Source organism: Vigna unguiculata, chromosome 5, assembly GCF_037176805.1.
Source record: "Vigna unguiculata cultivar grain cowpea cultivar isolate G323 ecotype 2 chromosome 5, ASM3717680v1, whole genome shotgun sequence".
Classification (NCBI taxonomy): domain Eukaryota; kingdom Viridiplantae; phylum Streptophyta; class Magnoliopsida; order Fabales; family Fabaceae; genus Vigna; species Vigna unguiculata.
Window position 1 is genome coordinate 40,434,767 of NC_140796.1, and position 25,401 is coordinate 40,460,167.

Consider the following 25,401-nt stretch of genomic DNA (forward strand, 5'->3'; position numbering starts at 1 on the left):
CATTTAATTCCTCAAAACGATTTTCCTAAAGACAATTAGATTTTCTTTGAGTATAATTTGAAGTAAGCTTTAAATTCGTCTCAAATTAATTTTCCTCCAGGTAGTTGGATATTTTCGAATATATATTGAGGTAGTCATCCTCGATTCATGTCCCAAATTTTACTATTTCCTAGAGATGCCTAGTGTCTTTTACACCTCAATTTAATGATTTATACTTTATACTTCACTCAAGTTTCAACTGAATTTGTCTCGCTCTAACAATACCATAATTAATTTAATTACCATTCAAAGGTAATTTTTGATATAAATGAAAAAGCATATTTCGATTGTTTTAAGTTTTTACTTAAGTTTCTGTTTGAATGTGAATCCACAACTCCTAAAGCAGGGGAAATACATTTCTGGGTATTTGTTTACTGCAAAATCTAGAAAGATTGGACTGTAAATTTAACAAATTATGACCGTAGACAAAAATAAAGTGTAAAAAGAATGGAAGGCAAACTTAGCATATTATTAGGAGGGGTGAAAATGAAAAGCAAATTCGACTAAATGAAACCCGATGAATCATGAAGAATTAATATTGAGACAAAAAGGCCAACTTTCTCTTGAAATATTAGCAGTTGAAGGAAATGGGATTGATATGGGAAGTATGTAATTGTTAACTCTAGACATAAGAGTACGGAGATGCGTTGACTAGTTCGTTCAGAAATGAAACAACTTCATCGGGTGATCCAAGCGTATACCGAGCATTGGTTTGTGTTCTTCCAACAGCACAAGAAAAGTAATTCTCCTTCTTCAGGTCAAGGACATTCCAAGATATCTTTTCAGGAGCTGGACGACGTGGCGCACGGCACACATGATTATTTGTTTTCCTCTCAGAATTTGGCACAACACGTTGTCCCTTATTTTGGGATGATTTTGCTGCTCCATTTTTACTAGCTGGAATCTTCAACGATGATATCCTCTCCGCAGGAAACTTAACTCCTTCTGTTACCTTACTTCGTGGAAGACCCACACCAATAGAAGGTAACTCTGGCTCAAAAAACGCATATATATCTTCATCCTGCTGCATCAGATAACGTTAGATTCACTAGCCTAAAATGCTACGGTAGAAGGCATTATTAAGGCTTAATCAGGTAAAAAGTTCAAGGATATGATATGACCAGACTAAAATTGTCACATGATGCACGCTCAACAGGGCATTAAAACAAACACAATTTCTCCCTACAGAGAAAAACAACATATAACAAAAGTAATTCTCAGAGATCAAATTAAAATTTAACTCACCTTTGTTAGAAAATGTCCTATACACAAAACGTAATCAATTGGTGTTGTCATGGATTTACTATGGACTATCTCCCCTAGAATACGGTCAATGGCTGCTCCCTGATTAAATGAAAGATAAGTGTATATATATTAATTCTAAACATTTTCAGATGAAAAAGAACTGAGAAAAATAAATTAAGACATTACCTTTGTAACATTAGCAGCTCGCACCTCAACAGACCGGCTCCCTTGAACAACTTCAACTGAAGCATTAGAAATTGGCCCTGTCCAGAGATGCTGCAACATGTCCCTTGCTTGTAGTCTTCCAAACTCAACATCTATATCAAGGTGATGGGATGAATAATTTGAAATACAGCAGGAAAAATACAAAAGAGGTTTACCAAAACAGAATTCAAGCACCTGAATGTCTGTAACTCCATACAAGTGAAGCTTCCCTTTCTTCAAAATGTGATCGAGGTGTTCTATCTGTGAAGTAGTCAAAAACATGCTGCAACCAAGGGATCATCAATGTAAGTCAATATTGTGAAGGAGAAAGACAATCAAAATCATTGAAACTTCAAATAAGCACCTTCACGCTGTCAACCCATTCCATATTTAGTTGCTCTGGCATTGTTGTCATCCATTCTCCCTTAGAAGGGTTTAAAAACATCCCATTCTCCGCTGCTAGCCAGATGTCATACTCTTTGAAGTTCTGTAATAGCGATGAGTTAGAATTGGATCTAGTAGTTCATAAAGAAGAAAGTAATGTACCAAGAATTACTTGATCTAGAACTGGTCTACCACTTCCACTAAGCACAACAACTGTGGTCTTTGGGTCACTGCAAAGTTCTGCCAAGGGTTGTTTCAGTTCTGGATGCACTGTGAGTTCCGTTTCTTGATACTGATCACCTTTTCTCTCAACTGGTACAGTTAGAGTTCCATTGAAACCCTGCAGTGCGTATCACCAATGTGAAGGGAAAGTGTTAAAAATTATGACAAAGTGTTCATGGTTTAATATTAGTGAAGCACTGAAATTAACAAAATATATGCGAGTATTTGAATGGAGAAGTTTTATTCAGGGGCTTCACACAATACAGGAAACGCAACTTTAGAATTAGATTCATAGTATCCACATAAATGCACACACTTAACATACATTTGATATCTTGAAAACATAGTTCCCACGGTTAACCAGGTCTGGATAAATACCGTTAAAATGACATCATTTCTGTTGCAGGTGACATCAATTGTCCTGTGGCAGAGGCCAAGTAGACCGGGTCACAATCGAATCGTGGCGCTTGGGCTGTTACACCCTTAAGTAAAGAGAGTTGCGTCCAGTTAGATATTGTTTTATATTATTAAGATATTGTTAGATATTGATAACCACAATATCAAACAACATCTTCTATTTAATCTTTTTATTTTCAGTTACTCTTTTTACTTGTACTTCTCTCTATTATAAATAGATTACCCTATGTGTGATTTATACACAAGGGAGATTAATCTCAATCCCTATTTTCTTTATTCTCAACACGTCCTAACTAACGGCTATAGTTTTTGATCTAGTAGTAAGCGCTCTATCCTAACAATTTCTTGACTTCCCTTGATTCTTTGACTACTTTTACATCTAAGAATGATGTATTCGTTCACAAGTTATTTAGTTGAAATACTACAACGACTATCTTCCCTAATTAGGGTTTAGGAATTTTGTTCATCATTCCACAAACAACGACATCATGCCAAGTCTATTATGATTTTTCAGATAATAACAATGTGCCATAAATTCTTCCAGGTTCTAGAAAAATTCCCCATTAGACTTTCCTAAAGAGATAAAATGTTCGATGTCTAATAAATTTTGTTATCTTCAAGCTAAATACGTCCACATTTTACAATGGAGTTATTTTTAATATTTATTCATCTTATCCCATACTTAGAGTTTGCTTTGGTTCAAAAGACTGAAAAAGAACATACAGGTTGTTGATTTCGTGAGAAAATGAGTAATTACTTGTAGTTTTTCCCCTTTCCAACAGATGACTCATTCCAGTAAACACTATAACCAAATCTGATTCATTTTCCTCTATGAACTAAGTCTTCCTTGTTTTCATCTATGAACTAAGTCTGATTCATTTTCACCAAATCTGAACCATCATCTATAAAACTACCTAGTGTTTTTTGTCTTTCTAAAGTAGCTAAAAGGGAACATTAGAACTTGGACAAAACATAAAGGTTTGTCAGGGACCTTAAAGGTCAGTTTTCAAAGAAGTCATAAGATTCATGATAAGACAGCCTACCAAAATAATCAACCGATTATTTGACTGCAAATAACGTTCAACTGCAGTCTCCATCGGGAGCCGTGGTGGAACTTGTTTTGTCCTTAGTTGTGCCTCATCAATAGTATCATTTAGTTCACTGCAAAATTCAAAAGATAAGGATTACTGCGGTACTGGGAATCTAGTTCTAAACAATCAGGTATCTGTACATCTTTCTCCTACTCCTAAAATTACAGCATCACTAGTAAATAACCATCATATTTGTGGTAAGTATAATTAATTAAGAAAATCAAGAAAATAAAATCTATGTTTTATTTATTTCTTTAAGAAAAACTGTACAGGATATTTAAGAAACAGTAGTGCAGAGTAAAGAAAAAGAGGCAGAGCACAATGAACCAAAATAAAGGAAGATTATAATTAATTAAGAAAATCAAGAAAATAAAATCATGTTTTATTTATTTCTTTAAGAAAAACAGTACAGGATATTTAAGAGACAGAAGAGCAGACTAAAGAAAGAGGCAGAGCACAATCAACCAAAATAAAGGAAGATTATCAAATCCATTAGTTTGTACAGCCTTCCTTATCTTTTGTATGGTTATACTATTTGATAATCTTTCTTTATTTAGGTTAATTGTGCTCTGCACCACCCTCATTGTAAATCACAAAGTTATGATTTATAAGATTAGATATCGTGAATACTCTATGCACATGCATACCTCACAAAAGTTTCTGCCCATTCCTGAGCAGTGTGGGTTGTTACATGTTTAAAGTTATGCTTATGTCTCTTCTCTCGTTCTTCGGATTTCATATTCAGAGCCTTGTCAATTGCAGCAGCAACTTCTGTGATGTTCCAAGGGTTGACCAGAATTGCCCCAGCGCCAAGTGACTGTGCAGCACCCGCAAACTACATAGAGAATACCAAATGTTAGATCAAGAGGATACTTTAACATCTAGCTGAACATAGATATCAAGTTAAGAGAAAGAAAGAAAGATATGCAAAAGCTACGTTTAACAAACCATAAATCAGAGGCATTGTGAGCCCTCTATAAATAGAGACCTATAATCTACAGGAATAAGCGATGAAACTTTGTATCTAATTTGTCCAAATTACTTTAAATTGTAAAAGTTTAAGATAAGAGCCGAGACCACTAGTACGAATTTAAGACCAGATTTTTAAAATACTGATAGGTTTATAAGGGAGGTGAGTTGCTCAATTGCTAAGGATTTAACTTACTACGCCTCATTTTCTAACAGGTACAATTACCTAAAGCCATAGACTATATTTCATAATTATTGAACACTAACATAGAGCACACATTGATAAATTAAAAGAAATCACAAATACACGATAAAGTTCTAGTAGTTACTTCGCTGAGAATGAGAACCCCTTTCTTTTTATCTTGGCAGGCCACAAATTCGTAACTTACAAGATTCATCCCATCCCTTAAAGAGGTGACAAGTGCTACATCTGGGCAAGAGACAGGGAATATGTACACAGTATTAGCAGAAAATTTAAATAAAAAAGTGAATATCATTAGCAAATAACCCTTAATCCTTCAAGACAACTAAGAATTTAGGTAAATGTATAATATTAGAAGTGGGTTTTAAGCCTAACTCAATCCCACAAAATCGGCTTGTAAGGTGAGGTTTACACCTCACTTATATACTATGAAATTGCCTTATCTCTAGTCGTAGGACTAGAAATTAATGGGTGGGCTTTTTTTTTTTAAATAATGGCTCTGATACCACATTAGAAGTGGGTTTTAAGCCTAACTCAAAACCCACAAAATTGGCTTGTAAGGTAGGTTTGCACCTCACTTATATACTATGAAATTGCCTCATCTCTAATCGATGTGGGACATCTAACATATAATAAATAGGCCAGTGCTCTAGACCTATTTGGTGGCGTACTTCCATCTTTTCCCAATATATGTTGTCCCAAAATGTAATATTTTAAGCCTAACTTCATTTCACACTGTTGGGAATTTCAGATGTTCGAAAGGGGAAAACCTTTACAATAACAATCTCTCCTATCTTCTTCCGCTATTTATATCAAACTAACCGCTCTGCCCAACTAAATAAATCATTAATTTTCTAACAATCATAATAAATTTCTCCTATCTCCTTATATACTAACACATTCTTAAGCAGTTTCTAACACTTTATACATTTAAATAACATTTGCAATGAAGAGATTTAGAGGAAAGGTGATGTCTAATACATGACAATAATTATGATGTTCAAACTGAAACAATCACATTATATTTCAGATAAACAAGTATGAATTTACAAATGTATGAAGCTATCGTAGTAAAACATGCTGACAATTGATTAAAGGCAAATTGACTTGACATTAGAAGTTATTCAATGGACTTTGGCAAAGAAGAAAATAAATCTTAAAGCAGATAAAGTGTACCCGTAACAGCGTACAAAGCACACAGTTTATGAAAATCAAGAGAGCAATCCTGCAAGCATAGCAAATTCATTAAGCTGTAGCATTTTAATGTGAATAATAATTAATATGGGATGTATTGATCATCAGAATAGGCGTAAAAAATGTCAAATTTTATTTACATCTGATGTCATGACTTATCGAACAATAAAGGTACATAGCTATGAATGTGGGTGTAAATTAATTGAGTTTCCAGGACTTGAGTTTGACTTGTTAAATGATAAATCAAACTTGTTTGCTTAACAAAAAATGTAAATTCAAGCTTACCATTCAAAGTTTTCTCCCTATCTACATATTCAACTTCAAAACCTGTAATTTTAGACAAGTTATGTATTGTATTACTTGGTAAATTATATTTCTATTTAGTGAATTGTAATCTTATTTATTACTATCTACTACTTTTCTAAATCTAAATATTCACTCAGTCTTTTGCTCTCTTATCTTATAGACTGGCATAAAATTGTCAGCTAAATATAGAACAAATAAACTTAAAAAATAATCAAAAAGTAAAAACAAACCAAACAAGGGAAACTAAAACTTCATACTCGAACAAATCATGCCTAAGCTTTAAATTTGGCACTTTTAAATACAAGACACAAGCTTGAACAAGTTTACAACCTTTACTGTGAATTAAACCTCTATCCTTGGTCCTTGTTACTTTAATACATCAATTGTGTAAAGTCCAACAATTTAATTGAAGTCAATTTTTTATTCAATAGAGAGAAAAGGACAACTTTGCAATCAGTCCTGTTGTCTACAGCTGATTATCAACCCACTTGGATTAATTTCCCGTGTTGCCCTTGAAAATTAAGCACCACATTTGTTTTAAGTACATATATACCACATCCAAATCTGAAAAGATATCATTCTTCTAATGTGCAAAGAAATTATTGCAACCGTAGGTTGCCCAGTTATAATAAGAACAAATGAAGCAAAGTAAAATACTTTAACTAAAACATGTTTGCCCGTTACCGTGATAGTTCAAAATAACATTGAAAGAAACACCTATGCTGGGTGTCTGGTACAAAACAACAGATACACACATACAAGACCGAGAGAATAAAGGTAAAATTGATAAATTGAATTATGCACTAATCAACAGAGGATTTGACATATAGCTAAGATCTTCAGACCAACTTGAAATTCATTTTTACTCATTTTCAGCTTTCCAATTTATGTGAATTCAATGAAGGTTTGTTTGTTACAGTTTATATGTCCAAATAGAAAATCTAACAAGATATAACATTCACAGAAAAAATGAATCTTGCATTGTATTGGACATTGTATCAGCATGTTTTTAGTGAACCATCATATGATCATTGTATTAAAAACGCACCAAGTGATGTATGGGAACAGTAGCAAGTGTTCCGAATCTGCCATTAATGCGACCAACAATTTCATGGACCTGGCTTGTAAGCTTTTGATCTGTTCATATGCAAGATATAAAAAAAATTATGGTCAAATGATGGTTGCTGAAGATATATAAAACTTTCTTAGTCTTCCACCGAAACTGCTTAATAGTTTTGTAAAGTTGGTGCATTCACCAGCTAAGCATATTCCTAGAGCAAAACTATACCAAACTATAAGGAATACAAAACCAGTTTAAAGCTCTACCTAATAGCTTAAGCTTTTAGGAGCCTTAATCTTTAGCATGGTACATGACCTTTATGACCAAGTGGTCAAGAGTTTGATCCTTTCCACCACCAAATTGCTCAAGCCTTAAAGAGAGCAAGTGTTTAACACATGCTATCAAAACAAGGGGAGAAAATTGTACAACTAAACACCCCAAATGTTGGACGAGAATTGACAACACAAATTGTTTTTTTTACTAGAATCATCAGTTTATAGACTATGTTGGAAGAACAATAACTAAACTACATAGGTTTCCCGTAACAACAAATTTTTCTCCTTCAAAACTCTTGAAGCAACAAAGTAATTCCTTAACTACTTCCTGCAGGTCTGCCACACCTCATATAAAACTATCACATCATAAAGTATAGCTACCTAATAAATAGTTAACACGAGCATTACAGCCTAACAGAACTTGGCCAATCACACAGCTAAAATCACAAAATACATAGAATGTAGAGTAAATAAAAAGGCATAATTATTTTGTGTGCCCACTTTTCATTCAACAATTTCTCGTTAATAAAATTATTTAAACATGAATGTGAAAATACAATATGGAAGTCACTAAGCATATATACTATTGTACAATACAAGAAAACTCAAACGGTTTGTTTCTTCTTACTTTTCTTTTCTCCATTTGTATAAAAGGACTTGTTTCCTCAAATAAATATCAGAACATAATATAAACTACGAAGGAACAGCACTAGATTGTCCTTTTGATCATCCAATTCTTCAACACGCACACACACACACACATATATATAAATGAAATATTTAAATGTCATACACTCAGGAACATCTGTCCTTGTTGGAACGGCAATTTGAAGCAGAACAACTTTATCACGCCAATCAGGATTCTCTTCCAAAAATTTTTCAAATGCCAGAATTTTTTGAGGGATTCCTTTGATCATATCAAGACGATCAACACCTAACATAACCTGTCAAGCCATGAAACGGATTAGTAATAGTCAAATGATAAGGAACCAAGTTAAGCACTTGGTACTAAGGTCATTCCGCATTTCCCATTTTGCTACAAGAATTAATTATAAGGAGGATGGTTCTATATGGCCATTGGCCCGTAGTAGCTAACCCCCTAGGTGTCTTTTTGTGTTTCTTTTTTATCTATTTATTTCAAAGGAAAAAAAATTAACTCCTGTACAAAGCATAGCGGAACTCCATATCTATAATTTCATAGTATTTAATTTGTCCTACACTTTGATTACTCTATATAATCAGTAATCTATAATAGAAAAAAAAAATTACAAATCAGAGTCATCCTCAATTAATAGGATCAACATTTAGAATACAATGTGACTAAGAAATGCAGTTACTACAAAGTAAGAGATGCACCTTTCTCCCTTTAAATCTCTCTTGTAATTCTTTAATGTGACCTTTCACCTGAGGAAGGTCAAGTGCACGTATGAATCGTTCTGAGTCGATACCTATTGGAAACTGACATACAATGGTAAAACAAAATTAAATAAATCAAATTTTCAAGTTTAGCATGGAATTGGTTAAGGCTAAAGAAAAATAGTTTCAATCAAAGTGTTTTATGAAAGTTTGTAGTATAACTTTTATTACACAATTTTAAATGTACATAAGGACGAATTTTGGGAAAACATACTGCTGCTACTCGAGTCAGCTTCCCTTGATTCTCAACACCTTCAGGCGTTCCCTCAAGTCCAAGTATGCGGGTACATGCACTGACAAAATGTCGTGCATAGTCGTAGGTGTGAAAACTAATCAACAAAAATTAAACTTATCCACGTCAAAAGCAGTTGCAACTTAATAAAATGAAAATGAATAAACTAGAAAATGATCAATAAAAAGAATCACAAAGTTTAATGCTTGAAGAAAGAATGTCAAACTAAACTGCAAATATTAGAACCTATGGAGCTATGAAGGCAATATACTGTAATTTCACCACATTTGTTTGAACATTATCACCAAAACACACACACATTATTATTTTGACTGCAATTATTATTTACACCTGTTGATTAGTCAAAGGAAACTAATAATGAAACAATGCTGTATGTATCACCATGGCTCTTGGAAGCTCCTGTTTCAATTTTATTGAAATTGACTGGAGACAAGGTCAGATCTTAAAATGTTAGCTTAAATGAAATTCTGTTTTACTGTAATATTTTATAAATTGTTCATAATAATTTCATGAAGCATAGTTATGGGTTTGGATTTTTTCATGTTCACAAAATGTAACGTGGTCGTAGCCAAAGCATGTTCAGAAAAACTTGATTTTCAATCAAATGCAGTTTGGTCCCCAAAGTAAATGCTCAAGTCGGATGGTTGACAGCTACCCCAGATGCATAACGAGTGATTTATCTTGTCCTAAGCGTGAATTCAGTACAGGTAAACATTTCATACTTATTGACAAATACATTATTAACTATTATGAAGATAAAACTGCAATTTACCCAACCAAATCGGCTGCAAGAACAGCATGCAGAAGCTCTGAACGAGAAGGCAATGTCCTGTGAATCTCAGAAGATGGAAATGGGGTATGAAGAAACCAGCCAACTTTCATTTTAGGGTTATAATTCTTTAAGCATTGTGGAAGAAACATAAGATGGTAATCATGGCACCAAACAACATCACCCTCTTCATAGTGCTTGTTTACAACATCGGCAAACATTTGATTTGCCTTCTGGTATGCTTCAAATTGAGACTGGAAACTACGTGTGGTAGCAAGGCGGTCTTCTTGTGGAAGTCCAAGGTAATGAAAAAGGGGCCATAGAATATTGTTGCAATAGCCATTATAATATTGATGAACAATCTCTTCATCAAGAAATACTGGGATACACCTCTGCACCACAGGTAACAAGTAAGAGAAAGATTAAACTTAAAATATTGGAAATTACTGATGAAAAGCACAAATGTAAATGCCAAAAGTTCCAAACATCATAATGGATAAACTGCAGTACCTTTTCAGCCAAAGCTTTAGTAAGTGCCTTTTGTCCAATCTCATCTGGCACATTAACTCCAGCCCAACCTATCCACCTTGCCTCCAAAGCCTTCACACCTTTGTAAAGAACTTGAGGTGTTAGACTATTCGTTGTAAATTAGTGGACCAAGTTCAGCGCAAAAATATAAGAATTGCATACTTTGGAAACCACTTTCTAAATCCAATTATAGTTTAAAAATCATATGGAAATTTCAGAGCAGATACAGTATACCTTGAAATATAACAAACTAAAAGGGTAAAGAAAAGGAACAAACATTCCACATACCTAAGAGTGCGCTCACCAGGCCACCAGCACTTATCTCCAAAGACCACGAATCCTCGCCTTTCCTAATTGCCGAGACTGGCAGCCTATTGGCCACCACCAAAAGCCTTTGTTTGAAAGGTCTCCCATCTTCCCTCTCGCCCCGTACTGCCGCCGCTACTCCTTCCAGTAATCGTTCATAGGAAGCAGCAGAGTTATTATCTTCCCTTAAGCGCGGGTCATGCTCAAAATATTCAGTAATCACATTATTATTATTATTATTACTATCAGGAGCCTCATTCAAAAGAGATGCCTTGCTGCTTTTAAAAAGCTCTCTTCGTCTCATAAGACGTTCAACACGATCCGGAATAATATTAGAATTACCATTGAACTTGTTCCCGGCCTTATGGTCACTGTGGAATCCAACCATTGACGTTGAATATCAGTATATTAAGTAGTAAAACTTCCTACCCTGCATTTCGTTTACAAACAAAAATTACGAAACATCCCCAATTCAGCCTCTAACAGAATAGATTATAACAGAAGTGAAAGAAATTAAACATCTAAATACAACAGTTGTTCCAGTGCCAAATGAAAATTTTCTAACAATGAAAAGTAAAACGAAATATAGGCCATAAGAAGAAAACAGTATTCACGAAATTACAGAAGGCAGCAAGAAGGGATGAACAGGGTGGGCATTTAAGTTGGAAATTTCACATTGGTTAGCTTATTTATGCAAATGGAATACCCGCATCTCTCTGCGCTTGATACATTCATGGAAATAAGATACAAACAAAGCAGAGCAATGGAAACAGAGGAGGCAGTCGAAATACCGGGTAGTTTTTTTAATATAAAAATGACAAATATATTGCACGGATGCAATATTGGAAATACTCAAGAAGTAAGAGCTGTCCATCTGATGAGAGAACTTAATGAAGTAATAGAATAGTGAAAATTACAGAAACGAGTTCAAAAGGCCAGCTCAGGAGACGCCTCGGAAATCAGCGGACGCTGAAAGCAAACAAAGACGTCTGGCTTAATGAGTCAATTTTCCAGCTGGGTTAGGGCCAAAGGGTTTAAGTCAGATAATGTGGCTACGTAGGGAGTGGGCAATCTGCAGAATCAAATGGTAAAGAATTAACAGAGAGGGGAGAAAACAACAAAAAGAAAAGAGAGAAAGCGGTAGAATCCTCGTGTTAGCTTTTTAAGGCACATATAGCCTCACTGCCATGCAGGTGACACCCAAGATTGTGTTGAAAACAGAAAGAAAATATTTTACTCCGAATGGTATATAAATTGACCCGTATACTGTATATCCCAATATTACGTACATAAATTCAAAGTATATAAATAACGTAAATTTTATTTATAAATTATTTTGTAATATTGAGTTTTAATATGATATTACAACTACATAGAATTTATCTTAAACAATAATTTTATGAAATGAGTTTGTAAGCAAAGAATGAAAATATTTACACAAAAATTGGATAAGTTAATCAGGGTGAAAATCGTTCCAGAACCAACCCATGCTCCCAACTCTCAAAGTCACGGAGGGTTCACCAAAAAAATTTTTAGTTTCTAAAAGATATATAACAGGAAAGTATAATTTTAACATCCCGTTTACATATTGAAAAATAACATCGTCAGAAATAACACTTTTGTTTCTTTAGAAATTTACACTTTAAAAATAATTTATCAAAAATGTAAACTGTATGTTTCCGATAAGGGTATTTTTATATATTAAACAGAAAAAATACTGCAAGTCCTTTCCTCACTATGCCGAAATCTTTTGGAGTAAAGAAACCAGCAAAGAATAAGTGTTTTAATATTATTTTAACAAAATATTATAAATTAAAAATGTTACGCCATTAATAATAAAACCAAAATAATAATAAAATTCACCAATGGTACTTGATATCCGTCAAAGTAGATTTTTATCTCCAACTAATATTCCAAATACGATGGTTGATATTGATTTAGCTTTCAACTGAATTTTGTCAGGCATGTATGGTTATAACATAGAGATTTAATTTGAAATTTGTAAATATTCGTAGTATTTTGTATCTATTCTTTCTTTAATATAAAATTCTTATAAGACTTTCTTAAATTACTTTTAACATAAAAAATAATTTAAGTTTTATTTAAAATTCAGAGTCTTAAATTTATTGTCATATTTGTGATAAAAAAATTAATGGTAATTATATCAAATTAGATAAAAATATATTTATGGACATACCTCATTTTTTATAATCTGTAAATAACTAGTAATGTTTTATTATCTGTAAATAATATTTTAATAAATAATTTAGTAAGTAATTCTTTATATTTAAAAAAATATCATTTGACATTTATTTCTTTTCTATTATTTTTTTTAACTAATAAAATATATAAAATGATTTTAAAATAATAATATTTAGAGGCATTAAAATTGAAGTATAAAAATATAATAATGTTCAAATATCATGTTCCATTTCTAAAATCAAGCAAGCATTGCAAACACCACAAAAAGTGTCATCAGAGGTGTATGACTACATTTTACTTCAGCTTCCATTGGACATAGAGGGCCATGCAATGGTTGAAGTACAATTGGCAACCATAATTTGAGATGAAGTGTGGTAGGACTCTCCCTTGGACCTTTTTTTGTTTTTGTCCAAAGAGGTATATATATGAGTAAAACTGAGGATGGGAAAGTCGACTTCTTGTTCAGTGCCCAAAAGGTTGATGATGTGAACCGGGTTGGAACTTCATTGTATTGCTTCCCTGAGATGGCTTTTCACTTAGACGCGCCTTTGAAGGCTCAGAGGAGAAAGTGGAATCGTCCACGTCAACTGAGGTTTTTTCGAGACAAGACAATGAGAAACTCGGTACAAATGACTCGTGAAAATAATGAGAGAAGGACATCATTTTTATCTTAAAATCTTAAATTAGATAATATCTATAGATACTTCTATTAATATATTTTAGTCATTTTTATTCATTGTATGTTTTTTTAAATTTATTTTGAATTCCTAGCAGCCACTAACTGAGTAACGAGAACCAGAGTCATCACTGATGGCAGCACAGCGGAGATTCTGGAACCGTTTGGAAGGGATAGGAGATTGATGACTGGTTCACAAGATTGAGTAGGGTCACGGGTGTAAGGGTGAGAGGGCTGTGGAGAAGGAAAGGATGAAGAGGGAAGAGGTGCGAGTTTCTTTTTTATTAATTTTTAATTTGGTTAGGTAACTAGTGATATTTAGTGATCTGTATTAAAATTGTACGAAACTGAAATTAAATTAAGATTATTTTATGTAAATATCGTGTAAGTAGATTAGAATACTAAAATATTCTATTGAAAATATAAATTTTTTTTTTATATTCTATTAGAAATGCATGCCCATCTAGTTTCTAATATTGAATGCAGCCTTGTCTTATATCGTAAATACTAGAACTGTCTACAGTAAACAAGAAGAAATAAAATTAGAAATTTAGAAAGATAAGGAGTATGAAAACTACGATAATAAACAAATTGCATGTTGGTCCAAGGAAAAACGACAAGAGTAGTAATTATTAACGAAGATTTGCAGCGTTTTCTAAAGTTTTCTCTGCCAAGTGAAGGCAATGGGAGTTCGCAATATTAAATTGTTGCAGGCAGATACGAGAGATCCAACTTTTAAAAGGAATGGCCACCCGTAAAAGCAATACACGATGACAAGGGAATTCCAATAAACCATAGATTTGTCAAACATGCAGTGCAGGTAGGTAGGTACCACAAATTTTATGGCTCCGTACAGAAGACATCGACAGTATGGCCTGAAATATCATACCTAGTGAGATCGTAATCTCAACAATCCAATATGGGGCTAATGTTAACACATACTAGTTGCTAGTAATTCCTGGGACATTATGGGTATAGTTGGTTGATGGGAGGTGAAAAGTGTAGTGCAATCGAATTAGTCCTATAATTTAAAGAAGAAAACATGTTTTAATCTTTTGTTCAAATGTTGTTTCGAAACTCTTACGAGAGATCTAGTCCGACTTTGACACTCCACATCTGACCATCTAAGCTTTACAAGTCTAAACAAACTTCATATTTTCTCCTGTACAATAACACGGCCCTTTCTCATCACCAAGCTTAAATTGTCTCCCAATGTCACATTTTTTTTAAGCTGTCATCAAGATCAGCAAAAAAGAATCTTGATTGCAACACGTGATTGATACATCCAGAGTCTGAAAATTACAATTCTTCCATGATAACTTCTTCATCCTTCACATGCCATCAACAATAATTCTTTATCACCCACAACATAACTTGCTGAATTTGATTCCTTTACAGGGCATTCATATTAAAAGTGTCCAAGTTTATGACAATAGTAACACTCAATGGTAGATTTATCAAAACTTCTTGAAGATTCACCAAAGGTAACCTTCAAAGCTTACTCTTTTTCATCCACTATTCATGAACTACAAGACTGTTTTGTAACTCATCAATAGTAAGTGCATCCAAATCTTTTTATTCATCAATAGACCACACCATGTAATTGAACTTGGGTATCGTGGATCTCAATGTCTTCTCAATGACTTCAATATCATACATCTTGTTGATAAACAAGTCTCTGGATAAACACTCTTATATATTATAACTTATTATATTTTACAATGAGCAGTACATGATTAATTTATAGGTCTTAAGATATGGTCCTTCAGCTATACGTATTCAATACAACCACTACCTAAATCATAAATTATAATTAATGAACTCTAGTGCATGCTATAGTAATTACTAGATGCACTCCTGATTTCTGCATTTTTCTAAGACACTTCTACCAACGCTATTAAATGCAGTTACTAACATTTAAGTTTGCCCAATACATCTTTGCCTTATTGACTTGTAGCTTGTTGATGATGGTAAGAGTGTTTGAAAACTATTCATCGACATATTCTCCCTCTTTCATGATGAGCATCTCAAACTCCTTCTGGAGTGCCTGGAATGCTTGCTATTGTGCTCGCTACACTTTTGTTGACCCTTGACACTTTTGTTTCAAAGAATCTGAGATGCTTTCAGCCATATCTTTATTTAAAATGGTTTCCGAAATTGATCTATCGATGACCTGAAAAGGATAATTATTTGCCTTCACATCTTTTAACTTTGCATCATCAGTGACTTTCCTTTGTGCTTCACTAACTTTAGCTCCTTCTGCTGTGCAGGTATCCCATATTCTACGAGACTCCAATATTCTTTTGATTGCAAGAAAATTTCCATGAACATACACCGATGATCATAATACCATCAAATTTTGGAATCGCTAGTTGCACAAATCCATTCTCACTTGTCATATTTTCTCTACTAGTTTTGGTAAGATCAAGCCCTTTAACCTAGTTCATGATGCCACTATTAAACTAAAAACACTGCACAAAAAAACACATTTAAACGATGTCCTTACGAGCATACCTTGTTTGTCTAAGTAGGAGATGGAGGTAAAATCTTGACAATGTCACTATGTTGACGATCTTATTTTTACTGGCAATGAAGAATTTAAATATTCCATGATGCATGAGTTTGATATGCAAAATCTTGAACAAATGAGATACTTTGCAAAGTTACGAAGGTACTTTTATCTTTCAAAAGAAATATCTAAGAAGTGTTAGAAAGGTTTGATATGAATAAGTACAATCGAGTCCATAATCCAATTGTTACAGGATGCAAACTCATGAGGGATGAGAATGGAATTATAGTGGACAACACTCAATACAAGCAGCTAATTGGCATTTTGATGTACTTAACAACTACTCGCTCTAATATCAAGTTTGTTATTAGTCTTTCAAGCATATATATGAGCGTCCAAAAAAAAGCATCTCCAGGCTGCCAAGAAAGTATAGAGATATAAGAGACTCAGATTTTGGATGTTCTAGAAAAAGGAAGCTGAGGAGCTGGTTGGTTATAAACACTGATTATGCTAGAGATTTGGATAATGGAAAGAGTACTTTAGGCTATGTCTTTCTATTGTTTATTAGTCTTCTAAGAAACAACTAATAGTCACTTTGTTTACCACTGAAGTTGATTTTGTAGTTGTCACTTCTTGTGTTTGCCAAGCTATTTGGACAGGTAGAATTTTAATATATTTTAGTCATGGTCTTAGTAAAGGCACAACTATTTTCTACTATACAATTGTTGAGCTATTAAGCTCTCAATGAATCTTGTTCTTCATGGTCATAACAAATATATATATAGAATTGTATATGTTCTGGATGTATTTGTGTCTAATGCAGACCACACAATATGTATTTATACTATTGAATAGAAAAATTACAATAAAGACACCTAATAATTAGACACCAATCATACTAATTTTCAGAATTATGTAACAGTTGATTTCCATGTAACAACTAATTATATTCTAACAATATAGATGTCATATTATTTCTTCTTAAGCTCACAAGGGACGAAAGTGTAAAATTAATCCACTTTCATGCCCACAAACAAATTGCACATGTAATAACCAAGTCATTAAAACTTGATCATGGTTTAAGAGTTTGCTTTAATTCAAATGTAAATTGAATACATGGTTTTTTCATAGAGGAGAAAGGTTTGTTTGAGTCTAGTTATAGACTTAGATTAGATTTCAAGTATGTTACTTAGTGATCTCAATAATCTCTAACTTTTAAGATTTAGATAATGCTATCCTAGTTATTCTCTATGTTAGTTTGCAATTTTTTAAGTTCTTTTATTACAAGAACACAAAAACTAATTTTGAAAACAAAAAAACTTATTTGAAATTTAAATATTAATGAAATTTCTTAAATATTTTATCCTATGATAATTTCTAAAAAAGGTGTATTCTCCTAAAAGAATTTATTTGGATTGAAGAGAAAATATGAGTTGATAAAGAAAATAGAGTACAAAATTAAAACTTTCAAATCCCCTCCCAATATTTATCTTTCATTGGCCCGTCATTTTTCCTTAATCCAATTAATTTAACTTCTCATTCTTTTTCTTTTCCTATTTTACTCTCATTATTCAATCCAAACAAAGACTTCTTTTATATTTTTCCTGTTTACACACTTTTCCCTCAACTTCAAATCACAATTAGATTTTTCCAATATTCGACTCGGAATGCGTAAAACATAGAATCTTGAATAGATTTCTGACCAGTTTATATACTTGAATAAAATATCAGTACCCTTGAATGAATTCCCTCTAGCAACTGTAGCATGTCCCACTTTCAAACAAAATAACAAAAACATATCTACTAACATGTCTATATGTATCCCAATTATAGAAGGGGTGTGACAAGACCCAAACTATAGGGGATATCTTTCTTAAACAATGAAACGAACGAGCCGTTTAAGCATTTCCATTTTTGGTAAGAGCCGTATAAAGCACTTCAACAAGCTTAACAGAAGTGCACTTTTATCATGGAAAGGACATTTCATAATGGAAAAACCGTTCTAATCCCATTAATATTTTGGATTTTTATTTATCCATGGTGTTAATGGAAAAACAAATTTTATATCCCTCTCTTCTAAACTCTCAAAACCAAGTATCTCTAAATGTTAATGAAACGAGTTGAACTCTCCTCATTTTTCTTTTCCAACTTGATCACTTAACCTTATATTCCTTAATATTTTGGATAATAACCCAGCCACGGTTCTTTACCGCGGATTTCTAAAGAGAATTTCAGGTATTAAGATAAAATGAGAAAGAATGAGCTGAAAAGGGATGCAATAGCATCCTCAGGAAAAGTTGGCTTGACTTCCTTAAGAAATACTGAGAATAATTAGTCGTAGCATCTGAAGTAAAATGACAGTTTTAAGCACAATAGTGGAATGCAGAAAGTTGCACTATATGATGACCAAGAAAAAGAAAGTTCTTCCTTTCTATTTTTTGAAAAGAAAAATATTCTCTGGCTAGTAGACACCTCAAGAAAAAGAGAGAAGAGGAATGTAGATTCGACAGATAGTACCGCGCGATAACAGGAAAACGAAGTAGCAAGACATAGGAATGTTTTAGACAATTACTTCCTTTATCGATAACCTACTTTGATAGAGATCTATTGTATTTTGAGGTAGATTGATATGAAAAAAGGGAGGACCGAGGCGGCAGAAAGAAAAAATCATATTAGAGAAGGATAAGTGATGTAATTGAGAGAGAAAAGAGACATAGCAAAACAAAACGGTGAGTATATATGATGAGGGAGCAAACGGATCTATGTTAAATTATCAAATTCATTTTGTCAAATAAATAAGTAAGATAATTGAGTCCCTCCTCATTTTGAGGAGAGGGGGTGGAGAGAGAATAAAAAACAAATTAATGAAAATGAGATAAAAAAAGATTGAATACAAGATTACAATAACTCATCAATTAACAATTTAACTCGCATTCAATACATCAAGTTACTTTTCAAATTATCTTTTATTTCCCTTCTATTTTATTATGATATAGACTAACATTGAATATCCGAATATTCATGAGTATATGCGATCCTCAAATAGTTCAATATGCTTACGAAAACAAAACAGAAATTCACACATTTTTCAAAAACCAATTTTATTATATGTATCATGCATTTTCATCATACTATTTTAGTTTATCAAATTAAACTTTAATTGTTGTTAAAAAACTTGTTATTTTTATATTAATATATTTTCAATACATGTTTATTTATATAATTTATTTATTTAATGCATGACTTTAGTTAAATTTAAGATATTGTTTAAGTTATTTAAATTTAATATCAAAAGAATTTGAAACTATCAATGAGAGAGAGAAAATTGAGTTAGGAAAAAATAAGTTGAAAGTTTCAAAATTTTAGCACTTATTCAATCTGTATATAAAAAATTAATCTGCTTTATAGATTAATCTCTTTTTATATAGTAAAAAATATTATTATTATTATTATTATAAAATTAAATATAAACAACTTTTATAATTTTATTATAGTAACTTTTATTTATGTTGTAAATAATTTTTCAATTAAAAAATAGGTAAGTTTAAAATAAAAATCAACCAAAAAAATTGTTAAATTTAAACATATGGCATAAAAAGATAATATTACTAAAATAATTATTTTTATTTAAATATTTTTAAAGGATAAAATTAAAAAGCAAATTTAGACTAAAAAGAAGAATTCTTTACATATATATATATATATATATATATATATATATATATATATATAGGTAAATATTATTACTAATAATAAAAAATTATTATTATTATTATTATTAAAATTTGAATATGCTGCCGACAATGAAAGTTCAAATATTCTTTTCTTATTTGCTAGAAAGAGAAAAACTATTTTTAATTTGTCCATTTTTATCTTCTTTTGTGTTAAAAGAAATTGTACTTAATATTAAAACTAAGAACAACGAGAAAAATGTTATTTTAAATATTAAAAATAAACAAATAATTAACAAAAATTTAGACAAAAAATTGAAGTTAATGTGGGACCCAATAACCGTGAAGACTACTAAGGACAACAAGAGAGTTTACCTCATACTCGAGTTCGATTCCAGCAGCGAAAAATGTTTACCCCTATTGGAGCATACTAAATCGAACCAATTACGAAAAAGATTATGTACTCCCTTCCTTCTTTCCAAAACATCGATCATTTAATGTTGTTATAAACTTATTAATAAAATTAAAAAACGAATCAACAAATCTTATATATTTCTTTTTCAATGTAAATGGTTTTATATTAATTGTTCTTAGTTATATATAAAAACATTGTTGAAAAATAGTTTAGAAAAATTACAAGGACAACTACTTTGATAAAAAACAAAAAATCTAAAAAAATATTGTTCCTGGTATTTGGTATTTAGAGAGTGATTAAATATACCCGCATACATGATAAAGTAATATAATATATTTTTCTCTTCCTAGCTAGTTGTAGCATATCCTCATTTGTTATCCCCCTAATTTTTCTATTTAACAAATTTCATACTTTATTTTTAATAAATTTGATGTTTTTACTATTTTAATTATGTAATTTTACGTTGGTTAATTAAGTGCTAAGATATGCTTTTTATTAAATACTCAGTAATAACAGGATCGAGAAAAATAATGAGAATAAATTCAACAACAAAAAGTTGAAGTGGACGGCAAAAATTGAAAAATGAAAGAGAATAAAGGTATTAATACAGTTAATTTAATTGTATAAAATTTCGTATATATACTGTTAATCGTTACACCCAGCTCATGTCCTTTTCATGAGTGGACAGGCAATACCTTACACCGCAGCTCCTGAACCAAGAGATACTATATTAATTCATCAGTTTATACTTTTTTTTTCTGAGGCAGTGGCAGTCAACTTGCTTGTGTATCTGCTCTCAGTACTGGTCTAAAAGATCCATTGGATAATTGACTCTCAAGATTTTTATTCTCTCCAATAGTGTGGTTCACCACAATGCCCTATCAAAGTGTGTGTATGAAATGAAACGGAACAGCCTTTTTGGTACGGAGGGTAAGGAAAAGAAAGAAAAGTACGAAACTGAGACCAGTGAAAGGCAAAAGAAAAAACGGGAAAGTTAGTCTCTACGTACGTACAATCTGAAGGGGAGGAACTAAAATCTATAGACCTTGAGGAATCAAAACACTTCCCAGTAGCAAACACATAGGTCATTGCAATTGAATAAAGATGGCTATTTATACGCATAACTTTCCCTCGAACGATAGCTTGCTCTCCTAAGATGCGAAGCCGCAGGCATAACATAACCTTCCTGATTGGGTGTTTTGTGCAGGACTAGTCTCATACTAGCCGTAATCACCCAAGTTGAATTCTCATTCTAGTTAAGTGAAGCTGAAGTTACTAAGTGGAGTTAAGCCCAGGTAAGATGTAAAAAAAGTTTTACTGGCAACCAACAATCTTTTCCTTGGTCATCTTTTATCTTGTAATCCAAGAAACATCTATTGAAACTCTCTAAAACATGTTCAAAACTTCTACCGAAACACGGACAAGCTACTAATAATAAGTATTTTCTATATAAAAAAAAAAAACAGCACTTCCATTACCACGAACAATAGATGTGCAGATTATGCATTGTGCACACATATAATTTGACCATGAAGGCGGGTGTTGAACCTTGAGAGAAAAGTATTTCTAACTAATCTATCTTATTAGAAAACGGTAGAAACCTGAACTTTTGCAGGGTCCATCATTCCTGGCATCCACAAACGCTACCACATGGGTGCCTGAGTGAGTCACATGTGCTGCTTGATCTACAGAGAAACAAGAGTCATCTTTAACTTAAAGGCCTATCCTCAGAAGCCATGGCCCCGATTCATTTCTACCGCTTCTTTTCCGCATTATAGTATCATAATACGATGTTTCTTTTCTCTTTTAAGTTCCCATTCCGTCCTCTACCCACACACACAAAGGAAAGCCAAAACACTCTAGAAAGAAGCTTCACATCGTAAACTACAAGGTCGCAAAGGGCATTTCAAGAACCAAGTGGGCGATTTTTCTCGGAGACGCTCCGAGTCCAAAGAAACAAACTAACAAACACCGTAGGGGACCACAAAGTCGCTAACATGATGTCACCTCTGGTACTCTTGTTCCTATATCTCTACCAAAATATCTACCGGGAGAAGCTCCTATAAACAATTCCACGCAATTTGACCATAACTAGTTCTGGATTTTTCATCCTTCACTTCACAAAGGCTTAAATAACGCGTCAACGATGCCACCAACCGAAGAGTTTACTTTTGCATTGGAATATGTCATGCTAACTATGAAGTGATTCTAATGCACGGGATAACGGATTACTTAGTTCACAAAAAATTCGGCACGAATGACCTAAACAACAAACTTACAATTTTCTCGCACAAAATTCGGCACGAATGAAAATTGCATTTCATTCCACTAATAAAATCAAACTAAAAAACGCATGCAAAAAACAGAGATACGGCAAACGAAACGAAGTCGTTTTCGTTTTCCCATTTTTGTTTTCAAATTTTCTCGTTAGCGAAACAGAAACAAAATCTTGTTCTGAATTCGTTCAAGTCACAGAGAGTATAGCAGAGCAAGATCGTCATAAAGAAACTAGAACGCGAAAATTAAGAAACGCAACAGTCTCAGGCGCTCGTCGGATCAACTATCCGATTCAAACACCTGGAAATCATATCACAGAGAAAGCTTCATGTAGAGAGAGAGAGAGAGTGAGATAAATCTGACCTGAATGACGCGAAGTTCTAGCAAGTACAAATGCTTCTTGTTCTTCTTCTTCGTTGAAGAGGTTAAGCAATTTGCGGAGAGAGAAATAGAAGAGAGAATTGAGGTTTCTTCTGAAAAGGGAAGAGGTAAACGGAAGGATTTATATAAAAAAGGAGAAGGAGAGAGAGAAAGTGCGCATTTTGCAGACATGGAATCGTCATTCGTCACAAATGCATTCCTTTTGGCGGGGCAGAGAGGTGTGGGGGGCGGAGTAGAGTAGAGTAACCCTGCTTTCACCTACCCAATCAATTGGAGGGAATTTTGTTCTTCTTTTTATTATTATTTTAAAAGTTTAAATTTCCTTTTTCTTAATCAAGTTTATATTTAACACAAATCCACTGTTACAGTGAGTTCAAAAATTAAATAGTTATCAAGAAAGATAAAGAAAATCATGATAAAAAGTGTAGGTGTGATAATTAACGGGAAAAGTAATATTTTTATAACTAAATTTTGATAATTTTCTAGTCCTAGGTATTTTTTAAATAATTTTAAAATATAGAAAATAAAAAAAACTATTTAAAATATATCACCACATATTATAGGGAAAAATCAAAATTTAACTGTTAAAAAATTATTTTTGTAAGTAATACAATATTTTTTTTCTTCTGTTTTTAATGCATATAATAACGTGTGTTAGAAATTGTTTTTGATATAACGGTGATGCGAATTTTCTAAAGTCATTACATGTGCGTTTGATTCTGAAAATGTAAAATTGATTATAATTGATTTTTTAATGTAAAATCATTACGTGTTTGATTTTAGTGTCTAAAATCAATTAAGAGTAAAAAATTTACATTGAATGAAAAGTAACTAATTATTGCTTCAATATTGGAGAATTGATTCCATTTTAGTTTATTTTTTCAATAAGTGTTTTTAGGTGGAAATGAAAGAATAGACACACTTACATCATCTTCCCAAACACACGTTAAATTTTCACAAACTACATACATAAATTATGGGAAAATAACAATATATTAAGATTAGTTTTAAACACTTGAAAAAAGAGAAAATATAAAGAAAATTTGAAATTTAATTTATACATAAATTAATTTGTAAAAGTTGTTTTTAATCATTGTTTTAAGTTGTAAATTTGTTAATTTGGAGAATCTCTTTCTTATATTTAATTCTTAAAAGCTTTTATCTGAACATTGGTTTAAAAGGACTATAAATACAAATTTTAATTTAGAATTAAATATGTTTTTGTCCCTTAATTTTGAGTAAAATTGTAATTAGTTTGTCTTTAAAATTTTAGACCAATTTAGTCCCCATATTTAGAAATACGTGGATTTAATTCTTTTATCCAACTTTTGTTAAATTTATTTTGTTTCAAACACATTTGTTAACTAACATTGAAGCGCAAATAGTATTTTAGAAATGTGTCAACAAACAGTGTGAAAAAAACTCAAATATTATCCTAAAACATATTTGAAACGTTAAATAAACTTAAAAATATTTGGTTAAAAGGATTAAATTTATAAATTTCTAGAGCTGAAATAAACCAAAATTTTGAATAAGGACTAATTTTAGTTTTTTCTTTTAAGGGGCAAAAAACATATCTATCATTTTTCATTTATATGCAACAAATATAAGTGTACTTAGTTCCGTGAAAAAAAAATAATAAATTATTATTTGTTTAGTTTTTGTTTAAATTAATTAAAATTTAAAACTAATTTTTAATTATTTATTTTAAATTATTTGTTCATGATTTTTTTTTGTTTTTGTTTTTTTCTCTCCATTATAGAAACAAAATCAAATAGGTCCGTTTGGAATATAATATGTCTGTTTGGAGAAATAATTTTATTTAAAAAAGATTCTTTAGAAAAATATTACTTTGAGAAAAAAATTGCACTTACATGTATTCTCTCTTTATGTGGTTTATTCATTCGCTATTAGTTTGTTTTGTGTAAAAGACTTAAATAATTAATGAAACAAAAACTATTAGAATTCAACCATTTGGAATTCACAAGAGAAGTTATCTACCATATATTTATGAGATACTTTTTAGGTAAATTGGTTTTTAGTTTCTAAATTTTAATATAAAATTAAAATTTATTTTTGTTTAAAAATTTGATAATTATGACCTTCAAACTTTAAATATATATATATATATATATATATATATATATATATTAATTTAATTACGTTGATTATTTTGTTATATTAAACATATATTTTTAGTAGATATTGAAAAAAAATAAATAACTTAAATATTATCGTAAAACGTATTCGATGAATTAAAATAATTTAATGTAATTTGATTAAAATAACTATATGATATTAAATTTAGATAATGAAAATATATTAAAATTCGAGAATCAAAATATATCAAAATTTTAAGTAATGAGAAATTTCAATTTGACATCAAATTT

General features: G+C 31.7%; 1 protein-coding gene across 13 annotated transcripts; it reads right to left on the bottom strand.

Annotated features, from left to right (window-relative positions):
• Window positions 1-543: 543 nt before the first annotated feature.
• Window positions 544-23,235, bottom strand: LOC114185194 (alpha,alpha-trehalose-phosphate synthase [UDP-forming] 1). 13 transcript variants are annotated; one of them, XM_085673173.1, is made up of 20 exons: window positions 22,994-23,234; window positions 11,798-11,952; window positions 11,223-11,310; window positions 10,863-11,015; window positions 10,557-10,654; window positions 10,050-10,438; window positions 9,239-9,353; window positions 8,965-9,066; window positions 8,402-8,552; window positions 7,322-7,410; window positions 5,950-5,998; window positions 4,901-5,001; window positions 4,250-4,437; window positions 3,555-3,672; window positions 2,045-2,212; window positions 1,853-1,975; window positions 1,684-1,771; window positions 1,471-1,601; window positions 1,285-1,383; window positions 544-1,063 (listed from the first exon to the last, which is right to left on the bottom strand). In XM_085673173.1, the coding sequence occupies exons 3-20, from the start codon at window positions 11,266-11,268 to the stop codon at window positions 662-664; spliced, it is 2,610 nt and encodes an 869-aa protein (XP_085529299.1). In that variant the 5' UTR covers window positions 11,269-11,310; window positions 11,798-11,952; window positions 22,994-23,234; the 3' UTR covers window positions 544-661. The 13 variants fall into 13 exon arrangements, with proteins under 13 accessions (XP_085529299.1, XP_085529296.1, XP_027928575.1 ...); XM_085673170.1 differs by having other exon boundaries at window positions 10,863-11,021; XM_028072774.2 differs by having other exon boundaries at window positions 10,863-11,310; window positions 22,994-23,235.
• Window positions 23,236-25,401: the final 2,166 nt, after the last annotated feature.

Excerpts from the sequence above, each read along its gene's own strand:
- LOC114185194 (XM_028072773.2), bottom strand. The coding sequence starts at position 11,268 with ATGGTTGGATTCCACAGTGACCATAAGGCCGGGAACAAGTTCAATGGT. Across the intron at positions 10,439-10,556 it reads CTAAAGCTTTGGCTGAAAAG|AGGTGTATCCCAGTATTTCT; the intron begins GTACTGCAGTTT and ends CCTGTGGTGCAG. Across the intron at positions 8,553-8,964 it reads AGAGATTTAAAGGGAGAAAG|GTTATGTTAGGTGTTGATCG; the intron begins GTGCATCTCTTA and ends ATGGCTTGACAG.